Below are 17,785 nucleotides of genomic sequence, written 5' to 3'. Positions count from 1 at the left end.
GCAAATCATTAACTTTTGTTTCTTCCTCCATTTTATAAGATGGAGATATCTACCACAAAAGGTTGAAGAACGTTGTTTGTAAAGTTCTGCAAATGCTAAATCCCACGGTCACAAAGGAGGAGCAACAATAATGTGGTGAATCAATTAAATCTTTCTAGTTTTTCAGGGCAAAATGAGGACTGGTCTGCCCAAGTTATAAATCTAGTATCAGAGCTCTGCTGTGACTTGTGGACCATACTGTTTTTTTTCCTACAAGATAATTTTTTTTTAGCATTTCTATTTCTGACCTGCTTACTTTGTAGTGTGGTATAGTAAAAGGGCAAGCACTGAGTTTGAATTGTCATAACAGTTAGTATGTACTGATCATGTGCCTGTCTTCCACTGTGGTTTTTTTTTTCCCCCCAGCTGTCCTTTTTCTGACACGTCACCTAGTAATGGTGCTTGTGACAGAGCCACCATGATTACTTTTGCTGAATGGAAATAGCAAAATCAAGAAATGCCACGTTCTTACAATGGTCTTGTGTCATTTTATTACTTATTCAAAGGCTCTTCCATGAACTTAAAAGGAACTGTAAAACACACTCACTGGAATGTGTTTGATAGCTCCTTTTTTATTTTCTGGCAATGACTTTCAACCTCCGTTCCTCAGAGGTTCTGCCAAGAGCTTTTACAAAAGCTTTGCAATTTCAAAGGCTGCTCTGAGAAGTTATGGTCAGAGTTGTTCTTGTCTAAATGTTCTAAAAACATCTGACAGCAAACATGTATTTCATGCTCAGTATCTGTGATTTTAAACTTAAAGGGACAGCTGGAGGCAGCCGGCACATACTGGGAGGGACAGAAGCTTTTAAGGCTGAGATGTAAGTGGCAGTTCTGGGACTAGACCAGGAAAACTGACTTTACCCTGACCACTAGATAACACTACTTCTCATTTTGATGTGTATTGCTGCATTGCATCAGAAGTGACTGTAGATTTTATAAAATGGCAGTTAAATAAATCTCATCTAAATGAACTGAATTAGTTGGTACACTCCCAGTCAGGCCAGGTCAATACTACCAAGTTTTGTCAGCATAGCTATTCTGTCAGGAGTATGGAAAAAAAAAAACCCACACCCTATAGCCAGACTTGGTAGAACTTTATTTTTTTTTTATCATTTTGATGGATAATAACAAAGTTTTGTTTTAAGCCTTTTTTTTAGATTTTTCACTTTAAATTTTCAGTTGTGCAAAAAACTATGGGTTTTAAGCATTTTAAATTTTTTAATCAATTTTAATTTTCACAATTGCTGAAAATTATGGGGGAGAATCAGGCTATTTAATTACAGGAAATGTTGAGATTCATAAAGTTCAAGCTTCGTAAACAGTTACAACACAATTGTCAACATCACATGTCAATATACAAAGTAAATATCCTTTAAATCAACCATCATACCTGTTTTTACTATTGCAATAAGCCTAATTCAGAAGTCTGTCACTGGATTCTGAGTCTAGTAAATTCTCAAGCAACATTTTCCATATTTTACCTTTCTATAAATTTTTATTATCATCAATGGAAATATTTTGTCATCTGTGTGCACGCGGGACATTGACTGATAGACTTGGAAGGATTAGATTTTTATCTATCGCCAACATAGCTATGCCAGCAAAAATCCCAGTTTAGATACAGCTATGCCAACGAGTGCTGCTGTTAGCACACCTAATGCTGTACTGCCAAAGCCTATGTAGTGTAGACTAGCCGTCAGTCTAGTCCTGTTGAGCCTTGTCCAGAATAGACCAGTACTTTGTTCAGACTTAGTGAAGCCTGTCCATGCTCTTCAGTGAGTAAGAAGGGAATAGGGCAGAGATCTCTGCAGGTTCTGAGAATTTATATTTATGGTTCAATTTCCTTACTTCACTGATCATTTCTCTTTAGGGGGCCGGCTTAAACAGTGGTGATTTGTCTATCAACTTAATGAAACTTCAGCATAGGGAAACATGTTAGACAAATGACCATCTGAGCAGGACCTGAGTAAACTAATCCACTCTGTATAACAGCAAACTGGGGAAGTGCAGTGTTCTTCAGTAGTTCCAGAGTTAAATGTGGATTGGGTTTGAGATTAAGGAAGGATGTTTTGTCTTCTGTTTCCGTAATAGCATCCTGAGCAATGTAGTTAGTTATAAAAGGCAGCTGGTCCTGGACTTCAGTCAGAGTAAACTAGTTTGTGGTCTCTTGAAGGAAAACAGTGTTCCCCTTCCTCTTTTTAAGAAGCTTCTTGAGAGCAGAAGATCAGATTTAGTACATATGAAAGCCAAGCTATGGAGTTAAATCTACGATAAAGATCTTTTTATACCATATATCTGATCAAATCACTGTAATGAAAGTGCAGTGTGCTTACTGCACCCTGGAACTACTGAACAGTCATCATTCCTCTGGTCCAAAAATCATAGGAACTATAATGGCCTGTTTTTATGCTTGGTAACTGTATCTGTGGCGCCTGTCTTGAAGCTCGTTTTTGGATTTCCTCAGCATGTTAATGGAACTTTTGGGAGCCTTTAGGGTGGAGAGAGGCCCAATCAGAGAGCATGTATTTGCTACAGCTACTTCCAACTCCATAAAGCTATTCTTGTTATGGCCTATTGGTAGTTCGACATTTTAACTCTTTTTTTTTTTTTTTTTTTTTTTTTTTTAAACTGCAAATTACCAGTATTGCGAGCACGCACTCTGATACTGTATGCTAGCGTTTCCTGACAGTTTCTTGTTACCATTGGTGGAGTTGAACCACTGGTAGTCCCAGTGAGAGGAGTAGTGTAAATGAGATTATTGCAACCTCTGGGATTTTTACCACTGTGCCTACCCTTTACAGGAATTCCAGACAAGACAACAGGAAAAATATTGGCACTTGATCTATGCTTGCCTATGTCAATGGTGGTAGCAACACTGGTAAACTTTAGTGAAAAGTTGGTGCAGATGAGGCCTGGGGCTAAACTTGCGGAGAGTTACTCAGAATGTCTTTGCTATGTACAACTTTGTTTATTATAGCGGCTTTCATGGTGTTGAATGCTTTACAAAGCTAAATACAGATAGAAAAAAAGCTGAAGACCGATCAAGAGGTGTAGGCTGGAGACAAAGAGAATTATTTACATTTTTTAGATGAGTTCCGAAAATACTCCAGATGGCAGGAGCTACAGAGAAGAATAGGCTCTCACCAACTGTTGGTGAAGGGATAGAAGGCTGATGCTAAAAGAGGGACGTAGTAAGAAGGCTTGGGAAGTTATCTTGGGTGAATTCATGTAGGATTTTAAAAACAAAGGCAGTTTTAAATGGGAGCCTTGAGCACTGATTGCCTGACATGGTACTGGCTGTGGTTCTCCCACTCTTATTGCATACCTTACACTACCTATCGTGCTGTAGGTTTCTTTTCCATCGTAACTCTCATTCTGCTTCAATGCAGAGTTCTGCAATTTAAATAATAGAGGCAAGTTGCAAGTACCAGTCCCACTTGTGTTTAGAAAGGGCATCCTTTACAAAGCTACCTTTCCCTCTCATCATTTTGTTGATGGTTTGGGATATTATTTTAGCATTTCTGTAAGCATTCCTACAGCACAGTACTGTAACGATAGGTATGAATTGGTGTGACAGATTCAGGGGAGAGCCTTTTTCCTGTTTAGGCAGTTTGAAGAAACAATCATGGGTTCTGGCATGTCTGGTTTCTGTGACTTCCACTGTTTTATATGCTTACGGTAACTTTAAGCTTTGTTTTATATTTCACAGCTGACCAATATAATGCCCTCCTTCTGAGATGGAGAGAATCCGCGAGTTTCCTTCTGATGCGAGAGGAGAATGTCAGGGATAACCCAGTATAATCAAGAAATGTACTTCAGAATGTCCAGGACAAAACTAGTTCCCCTTGGCTCTAGTTGAAAGTGTGTAAACTTCCTAACTCTTGCTGCAGTGAATGGTGTCAATCTGAGAACCCAACAATGTGTATACCACATTAAAGTAATAAGTGAACACCGCAGCCAAACCTTCCAGCAGAAAGCAACGTTGAAGTACAGGGCTATCTCTGCCCGCTTTTCAGATTGGTTGTTGTGTGAACCCCCCTTGTTAGCTGCTTTTGTATGGGCCTGATTTATTGATTGATTGATTGATTGATTTTAAAACGATGGAGGTGGGAAAAGTAATTTGTATGGAGGCATGGGCAACAGGAAATCTGGGGTGGAAAATTACAAACCTTTGAACCTTTTTCATATCAGTTGACATGAGTTGTTGAGATGTTGAACTCTGCTACTTGATTGTGAACTGCAGCTTGATAGGAAATGTCTTTACACTCATTATTCGATGGCTGTTTCAAGCCTGCATTTGATGGTCTGCATTTTTCACAGTTTCTGCATTTGTCTGCATGGAGTACTGCTAACAATAACAGAAACAGATCTTCCTGTTATGCAGCAGTGTCCAAGAAGCTCAGTCCCTCAGCTCCTGCTCTGTAAAATGGAGATATTTCCTTATCTTCCCCCTCACATATACATGAGGTTTGGGGAGGGTAAATTGAGATGTAAAGAAAAGCCAAAAAAATGAAATTTAGAAAGTTATGTATTCCTGAGCCAGCTTTCTCTTCTCAGCTGTTCAACTGTAGTTTTTAATATCTAACATTTGACCTGGTGTAGTTAGAATGAACTGCAATGAAATTATGAGGGGGATAAGCCAAGAGAAGGGGAAATTGCCCTGTGGTTTATAGCCTGATTTGTCTTGCTCATATTAGAATGCTGGCTATTTGGTTGGACCAGTTACCCTGTGCTTGATAAGGTATTGTTTCCTTAACATATCCTTCTGTGCTATGCCCTCTTACTGCCATTCCTAAATGCTGACAGTGTTAGAGACTTGCTGTGAAGAGGATTAGGCTACATGCCTTGCTGTGTCAATAGGATCCTCAACGGAAGAACAAGGAAGGCAGCCTTGATATATACTTGAATAGTTTTCCATTGCCAGCCAGGGTCTGATTAGGGCTTTTTATACAAAGCCAGCAAAAGGAGAAATTTCAGTATTCTGTGGTGCTAAATTACACAGTTGCTTTCTTCTTTGGAATTAAATACAGAGGACCAGATTCAACTCTGTTGTAATCAGAAGCAGTTGACATTGAAATCATTGGTTGCATCAGTGCTAATTTGGCCCACCTTTTTTTTTTTTTTTTTTGGAATGGGGACTTCCTTTTACCTCCCATCACCCTTTTTTTAAAAAAAAAAGAAAAAGGTCCTGTATCAAGTCACTCTCCTGAGAAGAGTTGGACCTGGCTGTCTCTGGAGCCTCTCAGTGCTTTTTGATGTCAGCCAGGAGTCAGCTGACAATCCCCCTTCTACTCACTATTCCACATAAGGAAGAAGTTGGGGGTAAAACATTTGGTGTCTTGCTGGGATTGTTTGTAACAATTGCTTGCTTTTCTGAGTTTGAGAGAATTCCTGTTCTCTAGTTGTGGAGCATTGTGGGCTTTCCTTGGATGCCTCAGACTTGAGGGAAGAGTTCTCAATATGCTGCATTCTTTTCACTGTAATTAAGCCAGACATTTATAAATGAGGGAAATCACATCAGCAGCTGATTAGGGCTATGTTTAAGAACTGTTCAGTTGCTCTTTCTCTTTTAATTTGCACAAAGAGGACCTGAAAGCTTGCATCAGGGGTTTGACAGCCAGGGCTCCATTGTATTTTGTGGCACTCCAGTATAGCAGTCTGGAAATTCTGTGACAGTTGGGAAGAATTTTTAAAAAGAGGTTTTATTTAATTAAATATGAGACTGAATACTATAATCAGTGAATGTTTCCTGATCTATGTTAAATTTTATCCTACCCCTAAACCAGAGGTCCCCAAACTGTGGGGCGTGGAGGAACGTTCAGGGAGGCGCAGGGAAGGAGCACAACCCAGCCACGCTCTACCCCGACCTCTCCGCTTGCCCCGCTCTGCAGCCTCGACTCCCAGCCTTGGCCCCCACCACCAACGTGCAGCGCTTGGCCATGGTCTCTGCACCTAGTCCCTGCCTCAGTTCGAGTCCTCGGTTCCCAGCCTCGGCCCCCATGGCCCACCGTGACCCCTGGCTGCCCCAGCCCATGGCCACAACAGACCCACTCCCAGCCTTGGGCCCTGGCCCAACTGTAGCCCCCTGATTATGGCCCCACTTCCAACCACTGCCCCGACCGTGGCTCCACTCCTAGCCCCAGCTGGAGGGGTTGGGGTGTGGACAGGGGTAAGGGCGCTGGATAAAAAGTTTGGGAACCACTGCCCTAAACTAAAGTTCAGTATGCTGCAGAATGTTGTATTGAAAATTCATAACACTGTAATAGAAGTTGATGGGGAAGCTGGGGGTTTTAGAAGTTGGATAAGGGACTGCCCTGGGGTGTTCAGCACCTAGGAGATGCTAACTGGACAGACATTCTAGCCATCTAGTTGTTGATACAGGAATTTTCATGATGTTAAAGTTCATTATTATTTCAACATTATTTTAGGCTGGCTGCAGACTCAGGAATTGTTTGCATTCAGTTAATGTTTGGAAGTTTTTCTTCTCAGGCACTTAAATTTTTCACTTTGCAGAGCTCCCTCTAAGAGGGGCGAGTGACACTTACTTTTGTGCTACCATGAAGAGTGAGTCATGGGAGTCAACATACAGTTCTCAAGTTACACATAAAGTGGAAAACTGGTGCATAAACAGCTTTGTCCTTAGCCTAGTGATCAACGTTGATGTGGTTTTTCACCCTGTCACAGCCAACGTTATTTCAAGTGTAGTTAATTTAATAGAATGGGGTTGGCAATTTGTGGTATCTTTTTTCCACATTTCACATTTGTGACACCTAACAATGAAAACATTCTCCCCACTCTTTCCCTCTGCGATTTTGTACATCAGTACCAGCCACCCCTGCTATGACTAAAATTGCAATTGTATTCTAATAGTCAGTTGTGGACATCACCCTCTCCACCTCCAGCCAGCATATCTGAATGAGCTTCAGCTGTAAAAATTGGAACGACCTTAATTCCCAGACTGCTAGAGGTTTGGTTGTAGTCCTCCCGTTCACAGTTTCTGCAGGCACCTTAGATCTCTTAGCTTGTGTTTTGAAACTGTCAGGAAAAGGATAATGTTCAATTTGGCAGAAAAGTTCCTTTCTACAATTCCTTAAATTATTGGAAATATTCACTGGGTGTAGGACTGGGAACATCTTGGAATATTTTCCTCAAGCTGCTGCAGCAAGAGCCTCATCAAAGCTACCTTGCTGTGCAGCCATTCAGCAATGCCTCGTTTCCACTTCCACAGGTACAGATGGGCTTTTGCTGGTAAGTGATCTATTATGGAACCAGGAAACTGACAGGTGGTGGTTGAACCACTATTATTGTAACACAGGGCTAACTACAGACTGAGACCATCACATGGCAGATTTATATTCAAATGTAATGGCTAAAAACATCTTTCCTCCTCCTTCCTCTCACGCACAAATGCTCCAATGTAAAATGAACACAGTTATTTAATTTCTCACTTTTTACTACATCAGTAGCAGATTTGGCTCAAAGGAATCTCCACTTCATGTTTAACCCCTACAGAGAGCAGGAATTCTCAATGCATTTCAGTGAAGATTATAGGGTTTGGGCTTTCAGATTTCTGCTGACTCCCCAAACCATCACCATCTAGAGCAGCAAAGCTTATGAAATTTTGTTTAACACTTTCACTTGGAGGATTTAGCTCTCTCTATGCCTTTTAGATTACTAGCTTGTACAATTGGTTGAGATTGGGAAGTACTGTTCCTGTACTCTACGGCATCCTGGAGAAACCGTCTGAAAATTTTGTGGCAGCTTCAGTAAAATTTAAAAAAATAAAGTTTCTAATAAATTGGATTTAAAAATAATGCTTTGGATTATGGAATATATAGGTTTGCCAGAGATATTTTTTTCTAAAATTTTCAGCACCAAATAGGTAACTGACACTTTAATTGTTACCATTTGGTTTCAAAGTTCACCCCATTGAGATTGGGACAGTTCCTACTTCTCAGAGCTGTTGTTTTAGGCTGCCTGCCATCTCAGGAGAGACAACACTGCTTCAGTTTACTCTCAGTTCACATCCATGAATATTAGAAGTGTAATATTTTTAGATAAAAGCTGAAATTTTGCAGCACACTTCTGTAGTAAGGGGTAGATTCTATGGCTGCAGAATTGTGGGATAAATGGGGCTTAGCTAGAAGAGCTGTTATCCTTTGTACTAATTTTGTGGCCCATGGCTGTCTTTGACAGTTCCACGGCCATCCACTAAATCATTTTTAAAATAATCCCTATAACACATGCTTTGTTTTTTTTCATTGCATCTCATGGCCTTTGGAGTCATATATCATTGCATAGAGGATTGACGGGTCTCCCATCCTTTCAGAAGGCAAAGACCAGTTTCCTTTGCTATCAGTAATGCATCCTTCAGCAATGCCCCCATGCTGGCATTTGGCTCTGGGCCAAATGTTAATGAGTACCCACAGGCATAGGCCATTTGGATCTCCATATCTAAGCATATCTCTAGAGCAAGATCAAGCTCATTCAAATCATGTATGTTTGAGTATTAGAATTTCAAATAATTTTAATGCATCCTTACAGTTTTGGAAAAAGTATATCTTAATATTGAGTTTATGATCCACCTACAAATTTTCACTTTTATTCTGGAGGAGGGAAAAGGAGTCAGTTACATACCCTCAGCTACACACTTAAAACTTAAAAATATCCATTGTAAGGGGATTTTAACGCAAGAGCTTCTCAAAGGTTGGATCTGTGTCAGAGTCTATGGTAAAAAAGAAATGCACATTGCCACAAAGTAAATATTCACTCATGGCGTTCAGCATGTGCAGAACACTATCAAATACACGAATATAATCAAATGCAAACATGCTGCAAGTCAGGTTGCTGATGACTACCAAGATGTATAGCAACTGGAGCCTAACAAACACTGAAACAATTTTTGCAAAACAAAGGAGTTGCTGCACAAAAGAAAGATCCTTTAAAATTAAATTTTCTGAATGCACTTTAATGATATTTCTTGAGTCTGGGACAGATGGTTCAAGCCTTTTCTGTGATACTCTTGGAGAGGGCAGACACAGCATGGCTACTTGATGAATAGTGGCTACTACCTAATGAGTAGTTTGGTGTGGATTGTACTGCTAGTATTAAGGAAGAAATTACCTTTAGATGATCATCCATTATTATTAGAGAAATATTACTCCTTAGCTAAAATCAGTCATAGTTATTCTGATTTTACTGTTGTCTTCTTTACCAGAACCCAGTTCAATCAGAGTAGGGTTTCCTTCTTATCCTGATCTAACTATCAGGTGGGTAGGTTATGATATTGAAATGCAACACGGTCATTGGGTGCCTATAGTAGTAGTTCTGAGCAGTTAATCTTCTGTTTAGCCCTCATCAGCTACAAGGGCCTTGCTGAGGCATGTGCTAATCGCTTTACTTTGTGTAACTCTGATTCCCCTTTTTCCTCCCATTCCCCTCCCCCCCAAAAAAAGTGATTGTGGCCAAAAATTCAGAAGTGGAAATAATTACTAGCGAAAACTGGGTTTTCCTTAGAGGATTTCTCCGTTATAGAGAGGGCTGTAAATCAACACAAATGTAACTTGTGAACTGTGTAACTGTTTGTGGATAGCAGTAGATGTTACTTTTCACACATTTAGAGTCTAATAATAGCATGTTCTGTTCCTTCTTTTGCCTTTCCTCACCTTCATCTACCAAGGCAAACCTGCTGGTCTCATGGTGCTATTGTTATAAAGGGCCAACCCATCTCTGAATTTTTAATCTTCTAGATTGACAGTTTTTTGTTAGTCACTCACTCTCTGTCATCCAGGAGAAAATATCTCTAGAGAGAGGTGACTGGGGAGGGAATAACATCATGGGACGTTGGCCAAAAAGTATACTTTTACTACAAAAATAAAGATATAAAAATGAACAATATGGTCTCTTTAGAACCTTGTGTCTTCTGATTTCTAAAATCAAATAAAAATTATGTTGGTGCTGGTAAAAGTGCTGTCAAATTCTAATGCAGTTGGACTTTGTCTTGCAAAGACTTTTTATGCAATTTCCAACCAAAGTGCTTAGGTCTTGCTCCTTCCTGTTTTATCCATCAAATCTCTTTGAAATAAATTAAATGAGAAACACTGGATCCACAGTATTTGGGAGTAAGACACTTAAAACACACCATGTCCCTGGTTCTCTATAGTGGTTTTCTTTAATACAGCTTCATCCCTTATGACTTTCTGATTTTAAAGTGTCATTGTAGTCAGAAAAGTTCATATTAAAACTGGCACCTTCATGTTCCTATATCTGCTTGTAATGTGCCAGAGTTCCATTGACTCACTTTATTGATGTAAGTCTTGTCTACACTAGGGAACTTACCAAAAAAATTCACCATTGCTGCTCCCTCTTCATCTGGGTTTAATTAATGAAGCTGAAGCTGCCAGAGTCTTGTTTACACTTGGGCTCCCACCAGTGTTACCCTCAGGGAATTTTTTTTTTTAAATTTGGGTGGAATCCTATTTTGCCTAGAGCATTATCAGAATTGTCAAGTAAGCTCTGAATGAATAATTATTACTGGTGGTAGGAGGCAGAATACAGTTTGTTTTTCAGATCTCAGGTTAAGTCTGCAGCAGTGGCAATTAGCCAAATACTCTCTGGATTTATAACTTGATCTAGAAAAGTTGTTGAGAGTAAATAAGGAACCTACAGGTTATGGCTCCACTAGAGAGCTTACAGCAGTGCAGCTGCATCGGTGCAGCTGTCCCACCGACACAGCGCTGTCTACACTGGTGCTTAAATCAGTATAAGTTATGTTGCTCAGAGTGGTGGCTAATTCACAGCCCTGAGCAACATAATTTATGTCTGCTTAAAATGTAGGGTAGCCATAGCCTATGACTTTCGTACGAAACCACCCAGCTTCAACACTGAAGTTTCAGGTGATTTTAAGTGACTTTTTTCCTTCACCCAGCCTGCCCTAGCTCTCAAAGTGCATAGGATGCATTGCAGCAGAATAGCGGACATACCTTTCTTGAAATGGGTATCATAAGAGCATGCTGGTTTCCTAAGCACAAGTCTGTCAGTTCTGCTGCATACTGAAATATGGTAAATGAGGGTTTTTTTGTTTTTGTTCCCTGCAGGTTTTGAATGAAGAATGTGATCAGAACTGGTACAAGGCAGAACTCAACGGGAAGGATGGCTTCATTCCCAAGAACTACATAGAAATGAAACCACATCCGTAAGTGGAGCATCACTGATTCCCTTCCCTCACTCTGCTTTGTTTTCATTTGCCCTTTAAATAATAGGAAGGGCTGCTGAGCACTTTAAAGAGTGCAGGACCTTAGTCACTGGCACAGTTCTCTGGACTTTGTAAGGTATAAAGGGGTTAGGACTGGCTGCAGCGCCCAGAAAACAGTTCTATTGTGATGAATCTTAAGAGTTACATTGCTCCTAAGGTTTGCACTAATGGGACTTTCTCCTATAGACCTCTTGAGGAGCATGGGGAAAGGGGATCCTGGTGGAATCCAGCTAAATAAATTGTCTAGAAATTTGAGTTATCATGTCTGGCAGCCAGAAGAGCTTCAAAGTCTTAGTGTAGCTCCTTATGTATCTTTCTAATTTTTTTTGTAAAAATAGGAGACTATTTAAACAGCTCTACATTAAGAAAATGTCAAAGATACGTGGTTAAGCACTGCAAAAATCAGTAATGCATGAGTTAATATTAACTTTCCTTTGTGTGTGTGATACTTTGCAACTTAGATTTTAAGAGAGTAAAAGTGAGAATTTGCTGCCATATGACGTAAATAAAACTATTTTTTTGGCTAAACCTTTATGATGTGAAATGTCCATGCTAAATGTACCAGTGCAGTTGCATTGGCTTGACTCTCCATTCCAGGGAAACCCACCTTGAGTAGCCTCTCAACACGTCTTTCAAACACTGAAGAACAAGCACATGGGAATAGTACTGTTCCATGACTCTGGCTGGCCTCTTGACCATTCATTTCAAATACTTCTGCATCTTCTCTTGTTCTCTGGTTATACTGAAATTCTTGCTAGTTAAAGTGCTTGACAAGAAAGCATTAGCTCTGTGCAGTGTAGTTCTGAAGAGTAAAGAATCTTCTAGTTAGTCCAGCAAAAGCTGTCACTGCCAGTAGCTGTAATGCTGCAGTTGCTCACAAATGCTGTTGGTGCTGGTTTTGTCAATAGTTGGTTTCAATATTTAAATAATAAAGAAGAAATTGCAGTTAAATATTGAACAGGAATTATTTCTATGGCGCATGCTTTCCAAACAGAAGGGTGAAGATCCTTTCCTGCAGTGCGCTAAGATAGTGGTGAGGAATGTTGTATTAATGGTGGATTCATCTAGGTAGGAAACATGGCAAGAAGTCAGTCAAGACCCGTGAAGGATTTCTTAAACCGTGTAAAAAGCCTTTTCTACACTGGGAGGTGAATTTTGTAGAAATTTTCCACCGTTAATGCTTGTTCAGCTCTGCTGGTGTCAGCAGTGTTAGGAGTCCTAATGTAGCTGGGCAGCTAGTGCTTTTAAGCACTGTCAACTATGTTTCCTTTGATTGAGTTTAGGTTAATATTTAAATTGCTGACAAGCCAGTGGCCTATCTACACGAGGGCTCCCATCATTGCTTATGCATGGAGCTAAACGTGCGTTAGCAATCCTGGAAAGCTTTCCCATAATTAAGGTTAAGATTTTGTCAAAGTTATTTTTAGTCAAAGTGAGGGACAATAAACAAAAATTCAGGGAAGCCCATGACCTGTCCCTGACTTTGACTAAAAATAACTGTTTCAAAATGGGGCTGACAGGGGAGGGGTTGAGAGCCTGAGCCCCACTGCGGGGAGGGAGAAGAGGCATCTAGCACCCATTGCCCGTGGTGGCTTGGAGCTCTGGGCATAGCGGCTGGGAGCTATGGGTCCCTCTGTCACCTGGGGCAACTGACTGAAGGAGGCCCCCCACCGCCCAGGGCAGCTCAGAGCTCCAGGGTCTCCCGTTGGCTTACAGCTTTGACCCCATCACCCCAAGGCTGAAGCAGAAATGTAGAAGTCTCTGGATATGACATAATCTTATCCTTACCGATAATTTCCCTAGTGTTATGCAGACTTAACTGTAATACAGGGTTGCGAGTGTAAGAAGATTGGCAGTGGATATTAACAGCAAGTTGCAGGCAACTGAACAGGGACTTGAAAGTGTTAGGCTCTTTTAGAGGACCAGCATCTCAAAGGGCATGTTGTGGGGGAGCAGCATGGAGACAGCTTCAGTCAAGAGGGGTTGGAAACTAAGGGCTATCTGTAGAACTTGGAATGATTGTCAGACCTGTCATAGGGGATGGGCTTTAAATCCTGCAGTCCAATAGCTAGCCTTCAAATACAATGTGGTTCCCCCCCCACCCCTCCCAGATCACATGGTACAAAACTTCCAATCTGCTTCACAACTATTAACAAATGAAGCCTGAAAGAAAAGTGTTAGTTCTCCAGTCTCCAAATTCAGAAACTCTCTTTTAAAACAGAGAGTTAATCTGTAATGAACACCAATTAATAAACCAAAGATGTAAGTAGAGATAAGTGAGATGAGATACTCAATGAAGAGTAGCAGGAAGCTCTGGGGAGGGAGACTTCCTGCTAAGCACAGTTCTGCATTTCATTGGCAAGGCTTGCTTTTTTGGGTTGCTTTCATGGTGTGGTTTGTGTTAGACTTTTGGCCTGTATGTCTTAAGTGCTTGTGCATGCATATTGGGTTGTTCACACAGATCTTATTGGAATATCTCTTCCCCAAAATTGTGACTTCATATATGGAGGAAACACAGCCAAGCCAAGCTAAATGGTTGCCCTGAGTGAAGCCAGAAGAACTGCCAAATTACTGCTTGCACTAGCAAGAAAGTAGTCTGTATGCAGTGTGAAGTTGGTATTTTACCAATCAATGCATCCACCTCCAGCCTTGCAACATCAGCAGTAAAATCTGGATTTGTTCTTGCAGTCTTGACTGGACAAGTTTCACCCAACATAACATTTGTCTCCAACTAGTTTTGTAATTATCAAATCTAACCATTCGGGAGAAAAACCATTGGAACAGTGTAGATGCTTTCTTTAGTTTAAAATTGCTGGCTATCTTGAGGATTTTGCTAGTTTTTTAACAAACCTACAGAAAAGATGTGTGCAATATTCCATAAAGCCAGAAAATGTATGGTGCCTTGGATGTGTATTCCTGATCAGTCAAATATGTCTCCTTAAAAACAAATTTCCTTTTTTTTCTTTTTTATATGTGAAGAATGCCTGAAAAGCTTTGTTTTTTTTTCCTGCTTTTTTATATTAAAAATTCAGATTTTCTCTATCCTGAGAACTCTATGGATGACTAGAGAGCTAGTAGAATTATGACCTCACAAGAGACAAACCTGAGTTATTGCAAAGAGGATTTTTAATTTTTTTTTTACCTATTTAACTCAGATGCCTGGGAAACAGTTATAAAATGTATGTGCGGAAGATTCAAAACTGCTCCTCTTCAATAATAGGAGATATTTCTTAATGTACATTTGAAATCTCTAATGAGCAACAAAACCAAGGAAGACTAATCTTGGTATTCGTGATTCTTAAAGAAACCAGCAAAAAAACCTGACTGGTAAAATCTTTCAGGTTTCCTTTATGCACCACAGAGGTGCAAAAAAATGCACAAAAACATTTTTTCCCCTTTTACAGGTTAATGTTAACATGGTAATAAAATGTCAGTTGTAGCGGAGTAATTGAGAATTAGACAGTACAAAGCAATAAAAAAATAGCTAAAATCATAACCAGGAACTACAGAAAGAATCTTAATTCTTTTGCATTAATTCTTAATGTAAAATTTGCACTATGTACTATTAGTATAATAGTGGAAGAAATCTTGTTGCTTTCCCTTAAGAGCTACTAAATCTATAGTTGTTGTTCCTTCCTGTTAAAAATCACTAGATTTCTTTGCTTAATCCAGTATAATCTGTTGTGAACCAAGAACCCTTAATGCCAACATGCAAGGGAGTTACAGGAATACCCTGATTCTGGGTGTACATTTGGGTTCACCAAAGAATGTCATGTGAGGTCTTGTATGACAGCTAGTGTCACATTGATCATTAATATCATTGTGAAAAGTATGTACAGATGCGAAGGATATAGATTCTAAAAATATTTTTTAAAATCTGAATCAAGGCAGAAGTGAAAAACTGGTCTTCCTTCAGACAGGAGATAAATCTCTCTCTCTCTCTCTCTCTCTCTCTCTCGAGATGTAAATTAAGCATTGTAAGCTAATACAGTAGATGCACATTGACCTATGTCAGATGTTAGTGAAGAGATGTGAAGTCAACAGGGAAGCAGCACACAGGAAAAGCAAGTCACAAATGATTATCTTCTTTAAGTACAGACAATGAATTTGGGAAGGTGGGTATATGTAGGAAGCAAAGAAAACCCCTCATCTTGCACATAGGAAGTAGATGGGCAATGTGTTGATGTTCATGAAAACAAGATCTCAGCCAACCTTGGTTGAAAATGCTGCAAAAAAATTTTGGGTGAGAGAAATTCCTTTTGACAGGAGGGTAATCTGGAAATTTTGTCTCTAGAGAGCATGTTACAATTTTGTTTTATGTGTAACCATGTATTTCCAATATCCTTATTCACTATCTCCTGAATCTCTAGACTTTGATGATAAACTTATTCTTGTTTTCACGTAAATATATCTGTGCTGTGGTTTTAAGGTACGTGCTGGTCTTGAGCTGAATCTAAAAAGCTGCTATATATACTGCAAAAACAAACAGGAAGCCTGGTAGTTCTGCGAGTAGCCAGTGTCAGGGCTGGATATCACAGGGTAACGCTTCAAAGGGACTCAAGGACTGGGGATATATGTATTATTAACCTACAAGGCAAAGGAAGGGCTGGCATAACCGAAAGGAGAGTGCCTGATGGGCTGGTGGTGTTAGGGACTCCCTCTCACTGGTGGCAGGGAGTGACAAGGTGACTCACTGTTCTGGGTACCCCAAGAACCATTACATCTGTCTTCCAAAGTGTCTGCTTTGCAAATGATCATAGAGGCACTGCATGACTTTTCCTGAGGAAACTCAAGTTTAAAAAAAAAAAAAAGTGTGTGTATAATTACTTTCCATTGACCACCTTCAGTTGCCAGTAGTGAAACAAGTCCAGCTGTGTATAATAAAGGTCCATAATGATGGGCCACATACATGCAGTTTTCTTGCTAGTCATTGTTTAAACTGGGTGTGCGCAACATGGGGAAGTAGATCTTTGTATCTTCTGCTCCAGAAACACAGGCCTCTCTCCATCCCTTGAGCTGTAGAGGGAGATTTCTGTTAGGACTTGTCTGGCCCCGAAAGGGGAGCTGTTTTTTGTTATGGTTTTTTGGGACCTGGTTACCAAAATATTGTCCCAAACCATGCTACAGCCTTTAGGTTTGTCCAAGCAACTGGACAGATTCAAAGTCATCCATGTGGGGGCATAATGCCGCACATCTTCCTCCAGTAGTTCTTCTTTCTGCTCTTATTGTAAATTCTGCAATTTGAGTGATTTCATTTACAAACATACCGAATCATCCCACTGTAGTAGAAAAAGGCTAGTGCGAAGCCCCACCTGCTGGAATCATGGGGGCTGTTGTTCTCAAGCTGAGGTGGCTGGCAGTGAAGGTTCTGTGGAATAGTATCAGGATGCAGTTCAGTCCATTACCATTCTTTTGAAATCACTTCACAGCTGTGTAAATGTCCAACCCTGAATTTTTCATTGAATTCTCATTTTTCTTTTTCCACAGGTGGTTTTTTGGGAAGATCCCCCGAGCAAGGGCTGAGGAGATGTTAGGCAAACAGAGACACGACGGTGCCTTTCTCATCAGGGAGAGTGAGAGTGCTCCTGGGGACTTCTCTCTCTCAGTCAAGTGAGTAATGCCCTGATGCATTTAGTATGCTAATTAGGACACCCAACATGTGATAAAAGTACAAATGACTGTTCCTATTTTTCACAACTGACACTGTTTCCCACATGACTAGTAGCAGTTGTGCTCTTCCAGAGACATACATCTGTGCTGTCTTTTGTAACTGTAATTATGGATGCTCTATCCTACTAAGAGGCACATTGCTGAGCTGATGGTAACAAGATATTATCCTGTTTTGTGTGAAATGATGTACTGGTTCAGTGGTTAGAGAAGGAGAATAGGACATCACGACTGAACAGGTGCTGAAGAATGAGGATTTCCATGCGCTGTTTTTTCTACTTTTTGCTTTTCTCATTTATTATTCTGAGCCTCTAATTCTCTCCACCTTTTGCTCTTGCTATCTGGCTAGTTGACACACTTTCAAATATGCAGTTTTTCATAACTGTGGATTATTTGGGGAATATCCTTATTCTCCATCATAGGGATGTGGAGTTGTGGAAAATAGAGCGTGCTTCCTGTCTCTTTCATCAGTAGATTCCACGTTGGCACAGACCTAAAGATGTCATTTTGGAAATGTAGCTGAGTTGCAAGGTGTTATTAATATTTTTATTACAGTAGCATCTAGAGATGCTTGTTTAAATCGCTTTAACAGTAGCTCCTGTGTCATAGAGTGGTGGCTCTCACATATACTCGCACAAGTTGTGAGAGCCCCAAGAGACTTCTTTGAAATAGAATGGAAATGTTACAAGCTTTAACATTATGGGACATGTAGTTAAATGAAAAAACGCTTATCCTTTAGCGGTTGACTCCCTTCTTCCCCTCCACTCACAGTTGCACACCCTTTGCCTGGCAGAGCTGACAAAGATATCGTTTGGAGCCTAAGCA

At 40.2% G+C, this 17,785-nt stretch overlaps 1 protein-coding gene across 1 annotated transcript in view; it reads left to right on the top strand.

The window, feature by feature from the left end:
* The window catches only part of GRB2 (growth factor receptor bound protein 2), a 57,297-nt gene that overhangs the window by 32,797 nt on the left and 6,715 nt on the right, over positions 1–17,785 (top strand). The window contains exons 3-4 of the mRNA XM_067547540.1: positions 11,136–11,233; positions 16,781–16,903. Coding sequence (XP_067403641.1) covers positions 11,136–11,233; positions 16,781–16,903 — 221 coding nt within the window. The remainder of the gene's footprint in view (positions 1–11,135; positions 11,234–16,780; positions 16,904–17,785) is intronic.

Source organism: Emydura macquarii, unplaced genomic scaffold (assembly GCF_026122565.2).
Source record: "Emydura macquarii macquarii isolate MOO-44397 ecotype Brisbane River unplaced genomic scaffold, CSIRO-AGI_Emac_v2 contig_1230, whole genome shotgun sequence".
In the NCBI taxonomy this organism is placed as follows: domain Eukaryota; kingdom Metazoa; phylum Chordata; order Testudines; family Chelidae; genus Emydura; species Emydura macquarii.
Note: the sequence above shows the minus strand (reverse complement) of the source record. Positions and strands in the feature narration are given on the sequence as shown.